Source organism: Odocoileus virginianus, unplaced genomic scaffold, assembly GCF_023699985.2.
Source record: "Odocoileus virginianus isolate 20LAN1187 ecotype Illinois unplaced genomic scaffold, Ovbor_1.2 Unplaced_Scaffold_2, whole genome shotgun sequence".
Lineage (NCBI taxonomy): Eukaryota > Metazoa > Chordata > Mammalia > Artiodactyla > Cervidae > Odocoileus > Odocoileus virginianus.
Genome location: NW_027224264.1, coordinates 7,268,051 through 7,287,417, shown reverse-complemented (window position 1 = coordinate 7,287,417; position 19,367 = coordinate 7,268,051). Strand labels below are relative to the sequence as shown.

At 36.7% G+C, this 19,367-nt stretch overlaps 1 protein-coding gene across 1 annotated transcript in view; it reads right to left on the bottom strand.

The window, feature by feature from the left end:
- Nucleotides 1–825: 825 nt before the first annotated feature.
- STK26 (serine/threonine kinase 26) overlaps nucleotides 826–19,367 on the bottom strand; it is a 67,019-nt gene continuing 48,477 nt past the window's right edge. The window contains exons 4-12 of the mRNA XM_020872181.2: nucleotides 12,931–12,987; nucleotides 8,075–8,183; nucleotides 7,827–7,984; nucleotides 6,788–6,973; nucleotides 5,535–5,683; nucleotides 4,368–4,461; nucleotides 3,909–3,971; nucleotides 3,690–3,826; nucleotides 826–2,606 (exon numbers count right to left, since the gene is read on the bottom strand). Of these exons, the coding sequence (XP_020727840.1) occupies nucleotides 2,582–2,606; nucleotides 3,690–3,826; nucleotides 3,909–3,971; nucleotides 4,368–4,461; nucleotides 5,535–5,683; nucleotides 6,788–6,973; nucleotides 7,827–7,984; nucleotides 8,075–8,183; nucleotides 12,931–12,987 (978 nt within the window). The 3' untranslated portion in view covers nucleotides 826–2,581. The remainder of the gene's footprint in view (nucleotides 2,607–3,689; nucleotides 3,827–3,908; nucleotides 3,972–4,367; nucleotides 4,462–5,534; nucleotides 5,684–6,787; nucleotides 6,974–7,826; nucleotides 7,985–8,074; nucleotides 8,184–12,930; nucleotides 12,988–19,367) is intronic.

Sequence of the window (19,367 nt, the reverse complement as noted above, 5' to 3'; positions counted from 1 at the left end):
GTATAGCATTCTATTTGAGAACTTTATCTTCTTTTTTTTTGTTTTAATGGTAAATGCAACATATTTACAAGATAATGTTAGGTAGTGACATCAAAGAAATGATGCAATTATATAAGCAAGTTATTTTTATATAGGACTGAATGGATAAAAGGTAGATGGAATAGTTTTCTTACTCTCCTAGTCCTTACACCAGAAAAATCCCTTTTAATAAACCTCACTCTACTGCTTTTCAACATTCCAGCACTTTCCTTCCTGCTCCTGGAACCAAATTCAATAACTCACAAGTCTACAATAGCTATTTCATAATAAGAATATTTGAAGCCCAATCACTTATGTATTAATCATATAGATACTCAAAGCTACATTAAGTTCATCTCTGACCTTTTCTATAGGAAAAACCCAAACTCCTTTATGATCATATGTTGTTTCTCGTCTCAATTTCCAGAAATCTTTGCACAATTTGTTTCCCCCAGAGAAATACAGGGTTCAAATCTGTATAAGATTTCCTAATAAAACTATATTAGGGTGACCATAAAATTTACTGTCTAACCTAATAAGGACATTGTTGAGTAAAAGAGGACTCTATTAATAATTTTGTCAGGACAGGAGGCAGAAATCATGACAGATATTCAAGCAGGACAGAAATCAGATATTCAGATTATAGTCCATTGGAGCTATAATAAATGCATAATAAAATTGTAAAGAATATCTTCTAGTTTCCAATGGAAACTCTGATGTTAAAGTTCCAACAATAAATGAAAGGAGAAAGAAGAAATAATTTGAAACAATTAAAATACCATACCCCTCAAAAAAACAAACATTAAGGACCATGAAATTTAAATATTTATTTTTAAATCCCTCTAAAACACTGAAGTATGCTTACCCACAAACAGTTTACAGGACTAATAACTAAAATGAATAAGCAATACGATTTTCTATTCATAATGCAGCTGTGCTGAAAGTTTCAAATAATCAATTTAAAAATTTGTTGATTTTACTTTTATAAAAATATTCATTTAATACATGATATGAGTTGCAAAATTATTACCAGGCCTCTACAAATTATAAACTGTGATTGAGTTTCAGTTAGTTAGCAGGTGAAAATTTTCACTGAACTATTACTTCAAAATACAATGTGTTAAAAGTAATTATTACAGTATAGGCACCAATGAAAACATTTTCTTGGCATATGACACAACAACAACTTATTCAAGTGTCTGTATTATTACAAAAGAGGAGGAGGTAATGGCCACTTTGACTAAAAACTTATTCTTCACTTGAAGAACATCTTCTAATATTTGGCAATTATTGAGCTTTATTAAAATGACTTTTGTGCAAAACCCAAATTGTGCAGACTCAAACAATAAAACATAAACTATCAAAACTAATTAATAATTCTACAACTACTGAAATACAGCCCCACTTCAGAACTTAGGCAGGCATAATGTATATACTGGGCTTATAAGAAAAGGGTATTACCCACGTAACAGTACCATAAATATAACTGGAAATTAACTGTACAATCTAAATTACCTTTGTATGGACAGAAATCATCCGGTACTATGATTATTTTCATATGAATTAGAAAATGCTTATTTAAATACCCTATCAAAAATGAAAAAATGATGCTTATGTATTGGATAGTTATGAAGAACAAAAATGTATAAATAGTTTATAGGACATTTTAAGACCATGACAAAAATATGCTGGTGTAAATTATATTCATACCTATTGACCAGGTATTTATAATCACATGATAATCAGCTTCTTTTAAGCTCCCCAAATTCACTCATATAATATGCGATTTGAGTTGATTTTTTCAATGAATCCTTATTCTTCCAGTATTACCAAAAATCCATCCTTGGTTAATTGGTATTGCTTTAACTTCCCAAGCATGTTAAATAAGGATCAACCATCTCTTCTATAAGAGAAAGTAAATACTGCACACAAGAGGTACCTCTGTTGCTACATGTTGCCTTTAAACACTACAGACGCAGGGCTCTCAAATGTAATCATTATTGAGCTGCCTGGAATATCATACCCACTTCGTAGAAACATCAATACTTTTCCAGGTTTCATTTCGAAGAGCTTATCAAAAACTTCTGTTTTAAGAATGTATGACTTGTTTCTGCTTCCCCACCAACAGTCATTTTTAGAATATGCTGTGTTTAAAAAAAAAAAAGCTTTTTGAAGCTTGATGATTATAAAAGTTGAATATTTACGATGACTTTGAACAACCTGTATGTTTCATGAGTGTACAGTTAACTAAAGATCAAAAGATGAAACGTATTCGTCCTAGTAACTTAAGTAATAATGATACCTAAAAGCAAAACTGTCTCAACATTTACTAGAATACAGGTGAAACTATAGTATTAAAAGTTACTCCTTACAAAATAATCTCTTTAAAATAGAAAATAATAAACACCATCACAAAATAGTTGAATAGCTTCTTCCAAATCTTCAATGTTGCAAAGATCCAAAAGGCACATGGAGCTCATGAGTTAAGCATTGTTAAGCTTGAAGTAGCTTTGGTGGGTTTCTCTGGGTCCATATGAAATAGAAGCCAATAACGAGAAGTTTCTTAGGGGGATTCATCTGTTGAACACCTATAAAATTAGGAAACATTTAAATGATGTATAAGTATGCATGTGTCTATCTTATATCTGTATGAACTCTCCAGTGAAGGAAGTGATTCAGCAGACAAAACTGTATTGGGTCTCATCATACAGATGCTAAAATATAAGGAAGTTAAAAAAAAAATCCCTTCTGTGTCCGATTTTACAACTTCCAATTGATCTGTTTGCAAATTGGAAAAGAGAAGGGAGGTTGTCATTAAAAATTAAGGGATTTTAATTAGCCTCCAATTAAAATAAATAAATTAATTTAAGAAAAACTAAGGGATTTTAAGAGGGGTTTTAGTTGATGAATATAAATAGGCTTTATCAGCTAAAAAGATCTAGGAGAGTATGTTTTACAGCCGTATAGTTTGTTCCAACTTGATCCCAGCAGCATCACAAATACAAAGAAATATAAAGATACACTGAGAAGCCATATAATGGGATTAAGGCTAAGATTAGTATTGCTTTATAACCTACTTGAGCTAAGAAGTTGTGTTTGTATATGCATTTTAAAAGGGAATTGAACAATTAAATGTAAGAACTTTACTGAGTGTGAACAAAGTTAAAGCAACAGTTCAAGAGACAGTATAGAAACTGAAATCAACCATAAGAACTTTTCAGAATCTTCATTTGAGTTTCTCTACCTAAAATCCTTTCCTTAACTTTTCCTATGGGGGTTAAACTTAATGAACTATAGCACTGAAACTGTGAATAGCACTGTGATAAGAATAGCGGCAAGAATGAAAGCATTCCTAAATGGTATTTACAAGGGTCCAAATAAGAATATGCCCCCTCACCTTTTGTTTATACTCCTACTTAAAAAAAAAAAAAGGAGAAAAACAACCAGGCCATTTCATTCAGTGGAAAACTACCTTGTAATGTGTGCAGATAATTTCAAAAGCTAATATTTCAGATGGGCAGCAAACAAAACAGTTTTCAATTATATGACTATTAAGAATTGACTTTGTTAGGAATAACCAAAATAAGTAGGTAATCATATTATCACATCATAAATGAACATCCAATAGAAAATGTCAAAATCGTTTTTTAAAAATGACATTTCAAGCTTACTTTTGAAATTTTTCAATTAATTTCTTCACCATTTTATCTGTAATGCCAGGACAGGCAGCTTCGGCCACGGCAATACTTTTCTCCAGTTCTTCGATTGCCTGATTCCTGCTTGCATTATTCTCATCCTGCTGTTTAAGCTGAGAAAGGTCAATAGCTATAACATTTAAAATTACTAAACTTCTTAAAATAGATAGCCAAAGCTGATGAATCTGTACTTACTTCAGCAAATGCAGGTGTGATTATCATAGACAAACAGCTCAGGGTTTGTACAAGATCTTGCTCCTTTGAACAAATATTATAGATTATATACATGAAATTAAAATAATCACTCATGTGCATTCATTGGAGTCCTCCCCAAAAAAGACCCAATACAAGGCAAGTCTCCATACTTTCTTCTCATCACTCATTCCCATCCATTGTCCAGAGGCCTCTAACTTCTAGGATTACAATTGATATGCACAATTCTATTTTAAAACATACCAATGGTCACTTAAATGACTTCTATGACCTTTTCTTAATTAGTTTGAAATGAATGGCAAATGAAACATACTGTGGACCACAGTGAGGTAGGCAAGCATTTAGGGGTATTAAATTCTAACAATTTCTGGCCATCACACTGTCGCATTTTAAAGTTCGAACAAGTCTCCCAAAAGGACGTGATCATCTCAGTATACATACGGCCCCATTCTGCAGTTTCTTAGGATCAGGCTTCTTTCGCACAGTGGTAAAGCTCCATTCAGGATGAGTATTATTTTCCCTGCTGCTGGACTCCCTACAGAGATTGCCAAAGATATTTCTATAAGTTCCCAAATGATACAGCTTGGGGAAAATACCAAATCAGTGCAGACAGGTTCTGAATGGATAATTGTCCCAATGTATAAAAAATCATTTGATCTCAGTCTCAAATACACACTGCTTTCTGCCAAAGAGCAGCAATGGTACCCAGCTCTAAGTGTATATCAGAATCACATGTGAAGGTCTCTTGCTATATATAAAGCCCTGGCCCAATCCCTTCCCACTGACTAGATCAAGATCTCCTGTAGTGTGGCTTGTGTTTTTTTCTTTTCCATCTTATTTTATATTGGAGATAGTTAATTTACATTTTTAAAGGCTCTATGAGTGACTAATGGGCAGCAAAGGCCAACAACCACTAGAACCGAGCAAAGACAACTACCCTGGTACTTTTTAGACCTTTCAGAAGTTGGACAATTTCTCATAAATGCAGATATTATCTGAAGAGATTTGGTGTTGCCTTTGTGTCAATTCAGCTAGCAGAGGAGTAAATTCTGGTGTAGCCTACAGACTCTGTAGTCTAAATTAAGTTAAGGAGTTAGAAGCTCACATGTTAGTATAAATGCTGCAGTTAAAAAATAATGCAACTTTTTAGGGGGTACAATTCAGATATAAATGAATATTTCAATGTACCAGTCTGATCACAGTTTGGTACATGGCCAGGAGGTGAGAAATGTTAGTTTTCAAGAGGGGTTTTGCAGGTTCCCAGCAAAGTATGAGAAGACATTGCTCTTTATCACTTTGGGCAAGCTAATAAAACACCTTAAATGCAATCTTGTTCCAAAATTTTGTAATATACTCAAGTATCCACTAGGGGTTAGACTGAGACCATTTAAAACTAAAGAAATTCACTTCTGAGGAGGAAAAAAAAAACATGTTTCCAAATTCATTGTACTTCATAGACCATGATTTTAAAAGATTTTCACAATTTCTAAAGTCACATTTTAGAATAAGGTTTATATTTTATGTGAGAGAAAGCATATCAGCTCACAATAAAAGATATGAAATATTGAAATGGGCTATCTACATAAAAAGTAAACAATTGGTACATACGAATCAGATCCGTCAGAATCAGATTCATCATCGCTGTGTCCTTCTGCCTTCCATCTCTTAAATCGATCTATCAGTTCAGTCAGATAAGAAGTCTTCTTTGAATTTTTTACAATGAATTTATGTTTCAGAAGTTCTTTAGCTGTAGGACGCTAAGGAACAAAAAAGGAAGGATGCACCAATATTTCTAGGCTTTTTATGATTGCAAAGAGTGATATGAAATCATTATCAATTATTAAACTGAAAGGTATAAAAGTCTGTCTATAGATATGAAGATAACTAAAATGCCATAGGATAATAGCTAATTCTGTTTCCGAAGTGGCTCAAGGCAACCAAATTAAATTCACTACTTTGGTATCAATTTGCTAAAATCCAGTGGGCAAAAGGTGGCTTAGGTACCAGCAGACAGGCAGGCAAGGCTTCCTTCAAAGCAGAGAAACACATGACAGGACTTGGATAATTAAGTAAAAATTTTAAAACAAAATCGTGCTTTAAAACACTTTTATTATCTTTACTGTAAATTGGGAAAAAAAAAGGATGAAAACTAGCAAGGCTATAACTTTCTTATTATCTGCACGCATCATATGACCCCCACATTAATTCCTTCTCCATCACACATTAATTCATATTGCATCTAAATAAAAATACCGTGTGTTGTGGGGGATATTTCCTCCCTAATATTTTATTAATATTCATTAGCAACCTACGATAGTTACATCCAATTGAGATAGTTCTTGTGTATTTCTAGTTTCTCACAGTTATCAGGCAGCTTTATTTTAAAAACAAAAAAACAACTGTAATCAAATTTGCCAACTCAATGAACGGAGCTCACTAGACTTCAGGAAAAGTATACAACTTCATGTTGGAATTTCTGAACATTAAATAAAAAATCGTGAAACACCAACAACTTTTCATGAAAAATGAAAACAGTTGAATAAAAATCATTGTACATAGTTATACTTTCTTAATGACATCCTAGAAAATGAACTTTATTTCCCCTTGAAATAGGAAACGATCAACAGAATGAGGAAGGTGCTAGGGAACATAGCAAAAAGAGAAGAGGCAGAGGAAGGAGAGAAGGAACTACAGATCTTGTCAACAACTGAAAAACATTAACACCACCGATGGGACAGTCAGGTTCCTGGATGGTCTGTAGACAGTTTCCACAGGCATTGTATTCCTTACTGTTGAACAAACCACATTGGCTCTATGTATATCTGATCACAGAAAACAACGGTCATAGCACATATACTCACAAATGATGGATCTTTGTTCAGGCAAGCATCAATAAACTCCTTAAAGGATTTAGTAAAGTCTCCGACAAGAGTTGGAGGATTGTTTTTTGGAATAAGAAACAGAACTCTCATTGGATGCATGTCGGAGTTAGGTGGCTCTCCCTTGGCTAGTTCAATAGCAGTAATTCCCAGTGACCAAATGTCAGCCTAAGGTAAGGAGGAAAGAATAATTACCTTGAAATTCCATTCTAACATTCTGCCACAAAGTAACTTGTGGAGTCTAATGGTCATACAATATTAAAATGTCTCAAGAAATGTGTTAATAAATTTTTGATAGAATTCATTTTTTAGAAAATTATCAAATTCCCTACTTTGTGCCAGGCACTGCATTCCAAGCACCGAGAATTCAGATGGTGACTAAACCAGACAAAAATTCCTGCTCTCAAGAGGCTTATGTTCTAGTAGAAGAAAAAGATAAATGAATAAACAATAGGATATCAGATGGTATTAAGTTCTGTGAAGAAAACACAAAATCAGGATAATGGAAAAATGAATGATAAGGTAAAAGGGCTGCAAATTTACATGGGATGGCGAGGGAAGACTATTCTGTGTCAGTAATGTTTAAGCAGAGACCTGATTGAGAGGAAAGTTATTCCAGTTAGAGGGAGAGGCAAGTGCAAAGGTCCTGAGGCCAGAGGGGATTTGCTGTTTTTACGGACCAGTAAAGAGGCCACTGTGGCTGACATGGGTAGAAAATGGAGGAGAGTGGTAGGAGATGAGGCAGAGGTAGACAAGGGCCAGACAGCAGAGAGCCATGTATGTGACAGTAAGGACTTTGGATTGTATTCCAAGTAGGATGGAAGGTCATTGAAGGGAAGAAGATCCAAATATTCAGTATTACCAGCATCTAGGGAACTTATGATTTAGCAGCAAAACTTGACATGACTCTAGTTTTAGAAATACTCTTAAGAGGAAGAAGAATTACGCCAGTTTATTAAATAGAATAGGATGCTATGTAAAAGAATATTAAAAACAAAATAGTTTATAGGTAACACTTCACTTTTGAGTCATAAGCTGACTGCTGGATAACTTCAGGAGCCATCCAAAATGGTGTTCCCACAAAGGTATTTCTTTTAATTTGTGTATCCGTCAGCTGGCCAGCCACTCCAAAGTCAGCAAGTTTCACATCTCCTTGCTCTGAGAGCAAGACGTTGGCAGCTAGGAGGGAAAAGGAAACAAACAAACAAAACCCTCAGCTTCCTCAGAATGCATCTATTTTTCTCAGGTTCATATTAGACTTCTGTATACCTTTTATGTCTCGGTGAATTTTCTTTTCAGAATGCAGGTAGTCCAGACCTTTCAAAATTTCCTTTAGCATGGTAGCGATCTGGAACTCATCAAATGGACCAGCTCGCAGCTTAGGGGGAAAACACACACACACATACACATGTAAAAGTTTGGAACAATAAAGTTCAAACTTAACATTATCTTTGAAATAAAGATAACATTATCTTTGAAATATATATTGCTTACATATAATGAAGCAGTTCTATTTATTAAGCCAGTATTTAAACAATGAGAAAATTCTTAAGGGTGAAGAGAGTTAAGTCAAAGGGCTAAAAGGGTTTGCAATTATTAGATTTTAATGATTAGATTTAATCTTGAGAGATAATATAACTATATATTAGCTTCAAATCTTGAGGTTCTTAAATATTTACATTAAAGATCTAAGGAACATGCTTAAGTAATGACAGATAGGAAAAATATATCAACTACTTAAATTTTGGCATTTGCTGTTTAAAACATTAAATATTTACACTGAACTGAGTTCTAGATCAGATGGTCCATAAGATTTCTGCAGCAACCCAATCTGATCATATGGGTCAGCTGTAGCACAGTTCTTAACATTTACATATTTCAAAAACACTGTAAAGCACAGAGGCTTTCTGGAGACTCAGATTTAAGTTTTAGCTAGGAATATAATAATTAAACTATTCAAACTTTCATTGTAAAAAGAAATTCAAATCATGGAGGGATACAGTTTTTCAAATAAACGGAACACATTTCCCTTTCTTCCCCCATCCCTGTACTAAAGCCAGTGGTTTCAACTGCAACACAAGGAAAGCAATGATTAAGTTTCAGGAGAATTTGTAATGGAATATCTGAAAATCTCTCTTTAAAATAAATGGTTATTTTAAAATTCTGGTACCTCATAAAGCACAAACAGTGGACTGTATAATGTTATTACAGGAAAGGGTGGGAATCTAAAGTCAGAGCTGAGGTCGAGTTCTGTTTGCTGGAAGGAGGGAAGAGGTGGTGAAAATCAAATATTGCCCACTCTGCCTCACACTGGGAGGGATTCACAGCTCTTTGGCACCTTCTGTATTTCATCTTTCATGAATGCCATATTTATTCTGAATAAAGGGCACTTTCATGTTGAAATTTAACAGCTTAAAATAGAACCCATACTTCGGTCTCACTATTTAATATTAACTATGCCCTGGATATATAGTATACTTTAGGGATGTTTATAGTTCAGTAGGTGCCTTTCCTAGGTAACATTATCTATTTACTTTCAAATGTATCAACTTCCACCCCAAAGTATCTATTTAAACACCAGTGATTAAAGGTGAAAATGGCATATTATTTTATTGATTGCTGGTAATGAAATTCTGAGGTACTACCAAACAACTTAAAGATAAATGTCAAGTAATACTACTTAAGACTAGTACTTTAGTATCACTGATTATAATGTTGACAGGGCCAGAGGAGGTATATTCTCAGTCATTTAGAAAATAGGGCAAGGTCCATATAAAAGGTACTAGCTATCATTCTGAAGGATTTCTAAAAGTGGTCTGAATAATATAGAATTTTAAAAATATACTTAAGTAAAAACAAATGGAAAAGTGGTCCTACAGACACATTAGCTTATCTGGTATACTTAGGTCCAGTTTAAAATTAAATGCACTCTCACTTAACTGGGTACTGGAGGAGGATGGGAAGGGCATTTCCGTGGCAGGGAAATGGGAGTAGGGTGGTGGCAGAGTTGGGTTTTTCTTGTTCATGTCAGACAGAAAACTATCCCAAACCTTGTGGTTATAATGTTTCCTTAGCCATGATGATAATGATCAGAAAAGGAGAAAAAAGGGAGCTGGAAAGAGAAGGAAAGTAAATAGATGGAATAAAGGTTGCTTTTTAAAAATTTCCAATGCAGCCTTGGGAGAGATGATGCCAAGATCTTGGTCCACTGTCCTTGGAGCGCACAATGGAGCTTCTCTCCAAAGACTGAAGGCGTTACCATGTCTCTAATAGCTAACACGTCTACCCCAGGGCAGGGTGCTGGTGTTGTCTGATTTGCCTTTGTTGTCACTGAGGATATTCAAGAGAGGGACATCTGCAGGCTTGGGGGTGTTCTCCCACGCTCCTTTGACTTCCAGCCAGTCCCTAATGCAGCATGTTTTGCTATGCTTTCTCTTACAGTTAGCATATTGTTTCCAACTTTTTCCCCTGGTGCTCATGTTTTATTCTCTTAACCTTATTATATATGTTTTTGTTGTAAGCCACTTCAATTTTTATTGGAAGCAAGTAAGGTTTAATCAATTCAATAAAATAATGTACAGTATGCTCAAAGTCTGTTCACACACAACTAGTTTTTTTTTAAGAATGGGAGGGAATCTTGAGGTATATATTGTTGTTTTCAGTTGCTAAGGCGTGTCTTATTCTTTGCAACCCCATGGACTGCAGCCTGCCAGACTCCTCTGTCCATGGGATTGATTCTCCAGGCAAGAATACTGGAGTAGGTTGCTATTTCTTCACCAGGGAATCTTCCTGACTCAGGGATTGAACTTGTATCTCTTGTATCTTCTATATTGGCAGGCTGGTTCTTTACCAGCTAAGCCTTTGGGGAAAGTCCATATACTATATAGTGTTGAACTTAATTACTGGTCATAATCATACTACACTAGTCAGGCACCAGTTTAATGGGATGAACACTTTTTGCCCAGCATTCCTTTTAATTTCTCTTGTCCCTGGTAGCAGTGCCCTCCTCTAATCCTGATCCTTTCTTAGATTCCTCCAAACAATAGCATTCTCCTAAATGAAGACTAGTACATTCTCATCATTTGCTCTCCCTACAAAGTCAAGTCAATGAGGTTTATAATTAAATCACAATAGTATTAAGTGTTAAGGCTAGAAAAAGAAAACTAGAGAGATTACTCATCTGATTTCTTATTTGAACATTTGAGGCACAGGTTAAATAGTCTGCCCAATATTAGCCAGCTAGTCAATGGCAGAACTGGGAATAGGATCTAGGTCTCTTGATTTTTAGCCACTACACAGCCAAGAACATCTTAAGTTCATTGAATTTATGCTAATTGTTATTTTTTGACTTAGGCAGAGCTTAGAATGAGATTAAGATCTCACAATCACTTCATTCAGAGGTTTCATAAAATTGCCCCAACTACTCTTGGGGGATACAGATTGTATTAGGTAGGGCTGGGCCATTGTCCAATGCTTCCCGTTGCTATCAGAGATTCTGATGAAGGCAGTGCACTTATCTTGCCAATGCCTACAAAACAGGGAAGTGACATGGTAAACATTTTGGGGGGCCAGTTAAGGTAACTGTGATAAATTTGGAAATGACTCTTAATATTTAAAAAGTAGGAGGAGGCTCCTAGAGCAATTGTCAGGCTTCTTGTGGAACTAATGAATGAATAAACTATTGTTTAATCAAACTACATGACAAGACAAATAGAGTTGAGATCATTTAATAGCGAGAATGAGACCTGACTCCATATGCATGAAGGACTATTAGCCAAAGAAACACCAGTTATGTTCTCTCACTAGACAGGAGCGAGAAAGAAAAAAAAAATGAAATGGAGCTTTAGGATGTAAGAATTAGATTAGACATAAAGAAGGATGGCCTAACTCAGCAACTGATTAAGCTGAGATGAATTCCTAGAAGATAAGGCTCTCCATCAAGTTTAATTACCATTTCTTTTGAATGGTTTAAATATGGTGCTGTCTAAAGGAAAGAAAAATCGCTTATGGTCATTTCTGTTCATAGGATTATTTGAAACTTTGGACATACTGGCAGTCAATATTAAAGTCTTTAAAAAATATTTGATCAGTCAGAAAAATTCATCTCTACTTTTAAAAAAATAAGAATTAAAACATTACTCGGTGATCTTAATCATCAAAACATTTTATTTTTAGAAACAGCAGACTCCAATTTCAAAGGCAGAGGACATTATATAAAAGTCATATAATATTAAAGATGGAAGAAAACTTAGTGCAACTTCTTTGTTTTATAGGATGTCAAAGCCCAAGGAATTTATGTGTCTGGCTTACAGTCACAGACTTAGTCATAAACAGAGGCAGCCCTAGAAACTCAAACTCCCATAGGCCAGCCCAGCAGTCATTCTATTACACAAAGTTGTCTCTAGTCATTCATATTGCATTTTAAATACAATGTCATATTAATAAAATGTAAAGGGGGAGGGACAACACTGATAGAATCACACCACGTGGGGTAATAAAATGTAAAGGGGGAGGGACAACACTGATAGAATCACACCATGTGGGGGAAAACAACCAGTGTTTCTCAATAACATTTTGTGCACAAACACATCTTCATTGATTAGAACTTTTCCCTCACACTGCAGGATTTTAGCAGCCTGGTCTGCTAAAATGGCTGTGGCATTTCCAAGTCATTGTGAGAAAAATGCCATCACATTTCCAAGTCACCTATAGAGAGGCAGAGAGAACTCTGCAGAGATCTGGGTCTGTAGGGCTTCTTGGTCAAAACCCAAGAACCACATTTAGAAACAGTTATCTGGATGATATCTCTTCAACAATCTAAGGACATTCAGTCTTCTCAGGGATAAGCATGTAAAGAAAAACATGAAACTGATGGCAACTCTCACACACTCATTCCTCATTTGGGGGGAGTTTTATTAAGCTGTTTGCATTTCTTATATACTTTAAGAATGCCAGCAATGTGCAGAACCTGCAATACAGCTGGATCTACGTTAAGAGTAGCAGTCCTGAAGATAGAGTGAACATATTAACTAAACAACCACCTAGCTTGCCCCAAAGCCAATGCTCACTCCAATTAAAAAAGTGAAAGTATGGATGTGTGTGTGTAATTGTTTAAAGATACTTACAAGATCCAGCGCTGAACCGCCACCCAGGTATTCCATTATTATCCATAATTTTGAACCCTGTGAAAACCATGAAGTAGTTTAATAATTATAAACTTGAGACAAATAACATACTAGCATAAATGTTCACTCTGACATACTAATGTACTAGTTCTAAAATGTAGGTTTAAAATTAGTTGCTTGGAACTCAATGTATTTTTCCAAAGAATATCAAGTCCTACATCTTGACTCTCCCTGAAACCTGTTGAATGTATGATAGCTAAATACTATGAATGACACATTATTGTTGCTTATTGTTGAACTATTAGCAACTTTAATAAAAGTTAGGAAAAAACCATAGCTTTAAATTATTATTTGAATGATGATACTGAAAGGAAATTAATGAGGAGGTAAATGGAGACTTGTAGAAATTTTGAATGGGGCTTCTGAGTGCTTCCCATGTGATTTGAGAGTTTGAGGACACTGGATACTGTACCTTATTTTGGCTTTTGGTTTCTGTTTTAATCTACTTTACAACTTTTATCAGCCATGATTAATGGGCACTTTTTTGTACAAATGTAGAAACTAGTAAGAACACTGTAACCCCTCTCCCCCAAGGTAAATGGATAAGAGAAGGAATGTGTAGCTTGAAAAGCATGATGATTAATCCAGGTAGAATTAACTTCACTGTAAGTTGTACAAGAGGAAATGGAGCTCATAGAGAGAACACAGATATTTGAATTACAAAACAGGTGTGTACACACACAGTATTCAGCTGTATCAGACAAAATTTGGAAAATTTTCTTTCAGCTACAGTTTGAAATACTGGAGACATCTCCCTCTCTCCATACATTTCATGAGTGGTATTCTCTAAATTTTTAGGACCACAGAATTGACTGGAAGCATAATGGTTGGTTTTATTATACTGGCAAATAGCCAAGCTGTGAATGGATTGTATTCTAAAAGTCCATTTTTTTAAGAAACATGTTTGGGATTTGGAAAGCAAGCATTTTGCCATAAAAATAATGCCTAGGTTCCTGGAGCTGCCGCTGCTGCTGCTAAATCACGTCAGTCGTGTCTGACTCTGTGTGACCCCAGAGACGGCAGCCCACCAGGCTCCCCCGTCCCTGGGATTCTCCAGGCAAGAACACTGGAGTGGGTTGCCATTTCCTTCTCCAATGCATGAAAGTGAAAAGTGAAAGTGAAGTCGCTCAGTCGTGTCTGACTCTTAGTGACCCCATGGACTGCAGCCCACCAGGCTCCTCCGTCCATGGGATTTTCCAGGCAAGAGTACTGGAGTGGGGTGCCATTGCCTTCTCCTGTTTCCTAGAGCAGTCCCCTCCAAAAGACAATTTAACACAAAGGTAGCCAGAGTATACCTGAAAGAACACTAGAGAAACTCCTTTTTATACCATAACAATGTTTCTAGGGGGAAAATGGATTCAGCGTCGTGCTTCATGCTGGGATTCCGGGAACACATTTCTCACCTTTACAGTCCCAGCTGCAGGATAAAGATTCTCAAGCTATTGCTGGTAGTCCTGAAACTCTAAAATCCTTGGGAAGTAGGAGTTCCATTCAAAATTTCCAAGTGTCTCTGTGAGGCTGGGGCTTTATGATGGCAGAGAATGGACTCCAGTAAAATGATGATGGGTGTTTAGGGGACACTGTAGTGGGGGAAATAGGCTGGGGCCAAGAGTTAGGGACTGAGGAGGGAAGGTTCAGTTAAATTAAGATGCTGACAGGATGTCCAAGAGAGAGAGGAACAATGCCCTCCACCCATCTTGACACCCGCTCTCTCCTGTCACAACAAGCCAGCTTGAGCTTAGGAGAGAGAGTGGCATCTATAGTAGGAACGAGAGAAAATAAATCCCCATAACAGTGAGAGGGCAGAAGAGTTCCAGTACAGAAATTAGACACTCAGAACATGAGAACTGTGAGCTGTTCCTCACAATGCCATACAGCCTCAGAAGCTTGTCTTTTGCCACAGTTTGTTTCTAATAAGTACTATATTCTACTTCATGAATTCAGAATGCTTTCCATGCACGTGACATTTCAAAGAAAAATTAAAAGATCTTACAAAACATGTTTATCTGTTTTGCAGTTCTGCACGAATGAGAGCACCTGTTTTCCAAATTAAAAACAATGTGTGGCTTTTTTTTTTTTTTTGGTACCAACTGAAAACAGAAACTTAGCAACTGTCTGTTCGTCACTAAAAAGTATTCATAGAAAGCTTAAAAATGTCATTAACGTTATGACTAAGCAACTTCCAGGTCTGAAAATGCTTCCTCTTTGCAAGCGAGCTATTTGGTGGAACTAGGACTCTTCCGAAACAGGCAGGGAACCAGAGCTGTCTGATAGGTTTCCTGGGTGCTTCCTTCTGACCATCACTTCTGCAGACAAGTGTCGCTGGAGGACGGTTATATGTCTGGACATTCAGACAACTGTGAGGCAGGCAGAGGAACTGAAGCAAAGTGCGACTGGGATGGCAAGCTGGAATGGCAAGCTGGCGGGGCTCCTGCCTACTCACAGATGCTTAATCCACACAGGCTCTTACTCGTTCCTTGTCCACAGTGGGTCTTAATGAAAACACCAATCACAAACCAAACCCGACCAAAAATCCCAGATCTTGTGTTTGTATTCTTTTGGGGAACTACAACTATTACCTTTGATTTCTGGTAAAAAATATTTGCGTTTGAGAATGCAAATATTTGGTCTATTCTTAAATAATTTAAAAGCCTAAGATGATATCTACATAGTGGTTTACAAATCCAAAAGAGGCAAGTGGCTCTAAACCATAACCATATATCCGGCACATTTAAGCATAGGAAGACCCTGCAGGGAAAATGCCACTTTTCTAATTATAAAACGACCCACACATTTTAGCAATGGGTTGGAAAGAGTAAGTGTAAAGTCCTGCATCAACATGGGTGGTAAATTAGGGGTCAGGAAATGGCTCTCTGTTTCAAATTGTGGAAAACCTAAAGAGTAAGTACTTCAGAGTTATACTGTTTACCAGGGAGAAGTTGGAGTCTAGTTTTAACAAATCACTGGTATCTGGCGTATCAACTCCATCACCCCATGTGACCTTTGAGCCCACTGTGTGCCACTAAAGCAGACATTTGGCCAAAGGGGGCAGAAATGCTACTGTGGACCTTGGGATTCATTTGTTCACAGAAAAACAAAAATTTAAAAGAAAAGAACATGTAAAATACCCATGATATGTATTTTCAAGATAAGAGATCATAGATCAAGTTCATATACATGAACATAGATCAAGTATATGTTGAATTAAGCAGGTTGGTCTATGAAGCAAATAGCCAAATAGAACACTGACCACATAAACCAGCATATGCAAGTAAGATAAACAAGTCACCACTGGGCAAATGTTGTATGAGCCCACTGATCTGACGAGTCTAGGGTAGGGAAACCAAAGACAGAAATTAGAATGATGGTTACCAAGGACTATGGTGAGGAGAGAATGGGGAGTTACAGATTAACGGGTACAGAGTTTCGGTTGAGGAAGGTGAAAGCATTCTGGAGATGAATGGTAGAGATGGCTGCACAGTCACTTGAGTTTATGAAATGCCACAGAACTGTACATTTAAAAGGGTTAAAATGATTGCTTTTGTGATGCATATTCTACTACAGTAAAAAAAAAGAGACAGAACATAAAATTTTATAGAACTGCAAGGAATAGTAGAGATCACCGTGCCAGAACTTAACCACCTGAGAATAATTTTTTTCCAGTCAAGAATGCCTTGTCTATACCCTAGTCTCATATCCCAGTTCAGTTCAGTTGCTCAGTCATGTCCGACTCTTTGCAACTCCATGGACTGCAGCACGCCAGGCTTCCCTGTCCATCACCAACTCCCAGAGCCTACTCAAACTCATGTCCATTGAGTCGGTGATGCCATCCAACCATCTCATCCTCTGTCATCCCCTTCTCCTCCCGCCTTCAATCTTTCCCAGCATCAGGGTCTTTTCCAATGAATCAGTTCTTTGCATCAGGTGGACCAAAGTATTGGAGTTTCAGCTTCAGCATCAGTCCTTCCAATGAATATTCAGGACTGATTTCCTTTAGGATAGATTTATGCGATCTCCTTGTTGTCCAAGGGACTCTCAAGAGTCTTCTCCAACACCACAGTTCAAAAGCATCAATTCTTCTGCACTCAGCTTTCTTTATAGTCCAACTCTCACATCCATATGTGACTACTGGAAAAACCAAAGCTTTGACTAGATGGACCTTTGTTGGAAAAGTAATGTCTCTGCTTTTTAATATGCTGTCTAGGTTAGTCATAACTTTTCTTCCAAGGAGCAAGCATCTTTTAATTTCATGGCTGTAATCACCATCTGCAGTGATTTTGGAGCCCAAAAAAATAGTCTGTCACTGTTTCCATTGTTTCCTCATCTATTTGCCATGAAGTGATGGGACCAGATGCCATGATCTTCATTTTCTGAATGTTGAGTTTTAAGCCAACTTTTTCACTCTCCTCTTTCACTTTCATCAAGAGGCTCTTTAGTTCTTTGCTTTCTGCCATAAGGTGGTGTCATCTGCATATCTGAGGTTATTGATATTTCTCCTGGCAATCTTGATTCCAGCTTGTGCTTCATCCAGCCCAGCATTTCTCATGATGTACTCTGCATATAAGTTAAATAAGCAGGGTGACAATATAGTCTTGACATACTCCTTTCCCAGTTTGGAACCAGTCTGTTGTTTCATGTCCAGTTCTAAGTGTTGCTTCTTGACCTGCATACAGATTTCTCAGGAAGCAGGTCAAGTGGTCTGGTATTCCCATCTCTTTAAGAATTTTCCAGAGTTTGTTGTGATCCACACAGTCAAAGGCTTTGGCATAGTTAATAAAGCAGAAGTAGATGTTTTTCTGGAACTCTCTCACTTTTTGATGATCCAACAGATGTTGGCAATTTGATCTCTGGTTCCTCTGCCTTTTCTAAAACCAGCTTGAACATCTGGAAGTTCATGGTTCACATACTGTTGAAGCCTGGCTTGGAGAGGCAATTTTGAGCATTACTTTGCTAGCATGTGAGATGGGAATGGCAAATCACTTCAGTATTCTTGCCTTGAGAACCCCATGAACAGTATGAAAAGGCAAAAAGATAGGACACTGAAAGATGAACTCCCCAGGTCGGTAGGTGCCCAATATGCTACTGGAGATCAGTGGAGAAATAACTCCAGAAAGAATGAAGAGACGGAGCCAAAGCAAAAACAATGCCCAGCTGTGGATGTGACTGGTGATGGAAGTAAAGTCCGATGCTGTAAAGAACAATATTGCATAGGAACCTGGAATGTTAGGTCCATGAATCAAGGTAAATTGGAAGTGGTCAAACAGGAGATGGCAAGAGTGAATGTCAACATTTTAGGAATCAGTGAACTAAAATGGACTGGAATGGGTGAATTTAACTCAGAAGACCATTACATCTACTACTGTGGGCAAGAATCCCTTAGAAGAAATGGAGTAGCCATCATAGTCAACAAAAAGAGTCCAAAATGAAGTGCTTTGGATGCAATCTCAAAAGCAACAGAATAATCTCTGTTCATTTCCAAGGCAAACCATTCAGTATCACAGTAATCCAAGTCTATGCCCTGACCAGTAATGCTGAAGAAGCTGAACAGTTCTATGAAGACCTACAAGACCTTCTAGAACTAACACCCAAAAAAGATGTCCTTTTCATTATAGGGAATTGGAATGCAAAAGTAGGAAGTCAAGAAATACCTGGAGTAACAGGCAAATTTGGCCTTGGAGTACAGAATGAAGCAGGGCAAAGGCTAATAGAGTTTTGCCAAGAGAACACACTGGTCATAGCAAACACCCTCTTCCAACAACACAAGAGAAGACTCTACACATGGACATCACCAGATGGTCAATACCGAAATCAGATTGATTATATTCTCATATCCCATATTCAAGACCCATTTTAAATGCTACTCCCCAGTTTGGGGGTTAGTGTACTTGATAAACCTACTCACAGATAAGTGGGAGATTTGAGGGAAGTAAGATCCACCTATCTGGAGCTAAGGAGAGAGGCTGAAACCAGAGACAGGAATTTAAAAACTGTCAGAATAAAGTAGATGAGACATACAAGGGTGAACATGCAGAGTGAGAGGAAGACACAGAGGAGGTATCCAATAAATAAATATCTGCTGCAATCTAATATGAGGCTTCTTATAGGTGTATTATAGGAAATTTAAAGCAATTCTTATTTTGAGAGAAAAAAAAAACACTGAAAAAGGAGGAAATATTTCCCTCTCAATTTCCTTCAACTTGCACAAAAAACTTAATTTAGAAAATTCCAGAAATATTCTAGAAATATTCACCATACATTGGAAATAAGCACACACAAAAGTCTCAGGAAAAATAATGAAAAAGCTGCACAGATCCTATTCTGGAATGTTTTACTTCAATCACTCAATTCTTTTTTAAAAAATAAATATCAGGAGTTGT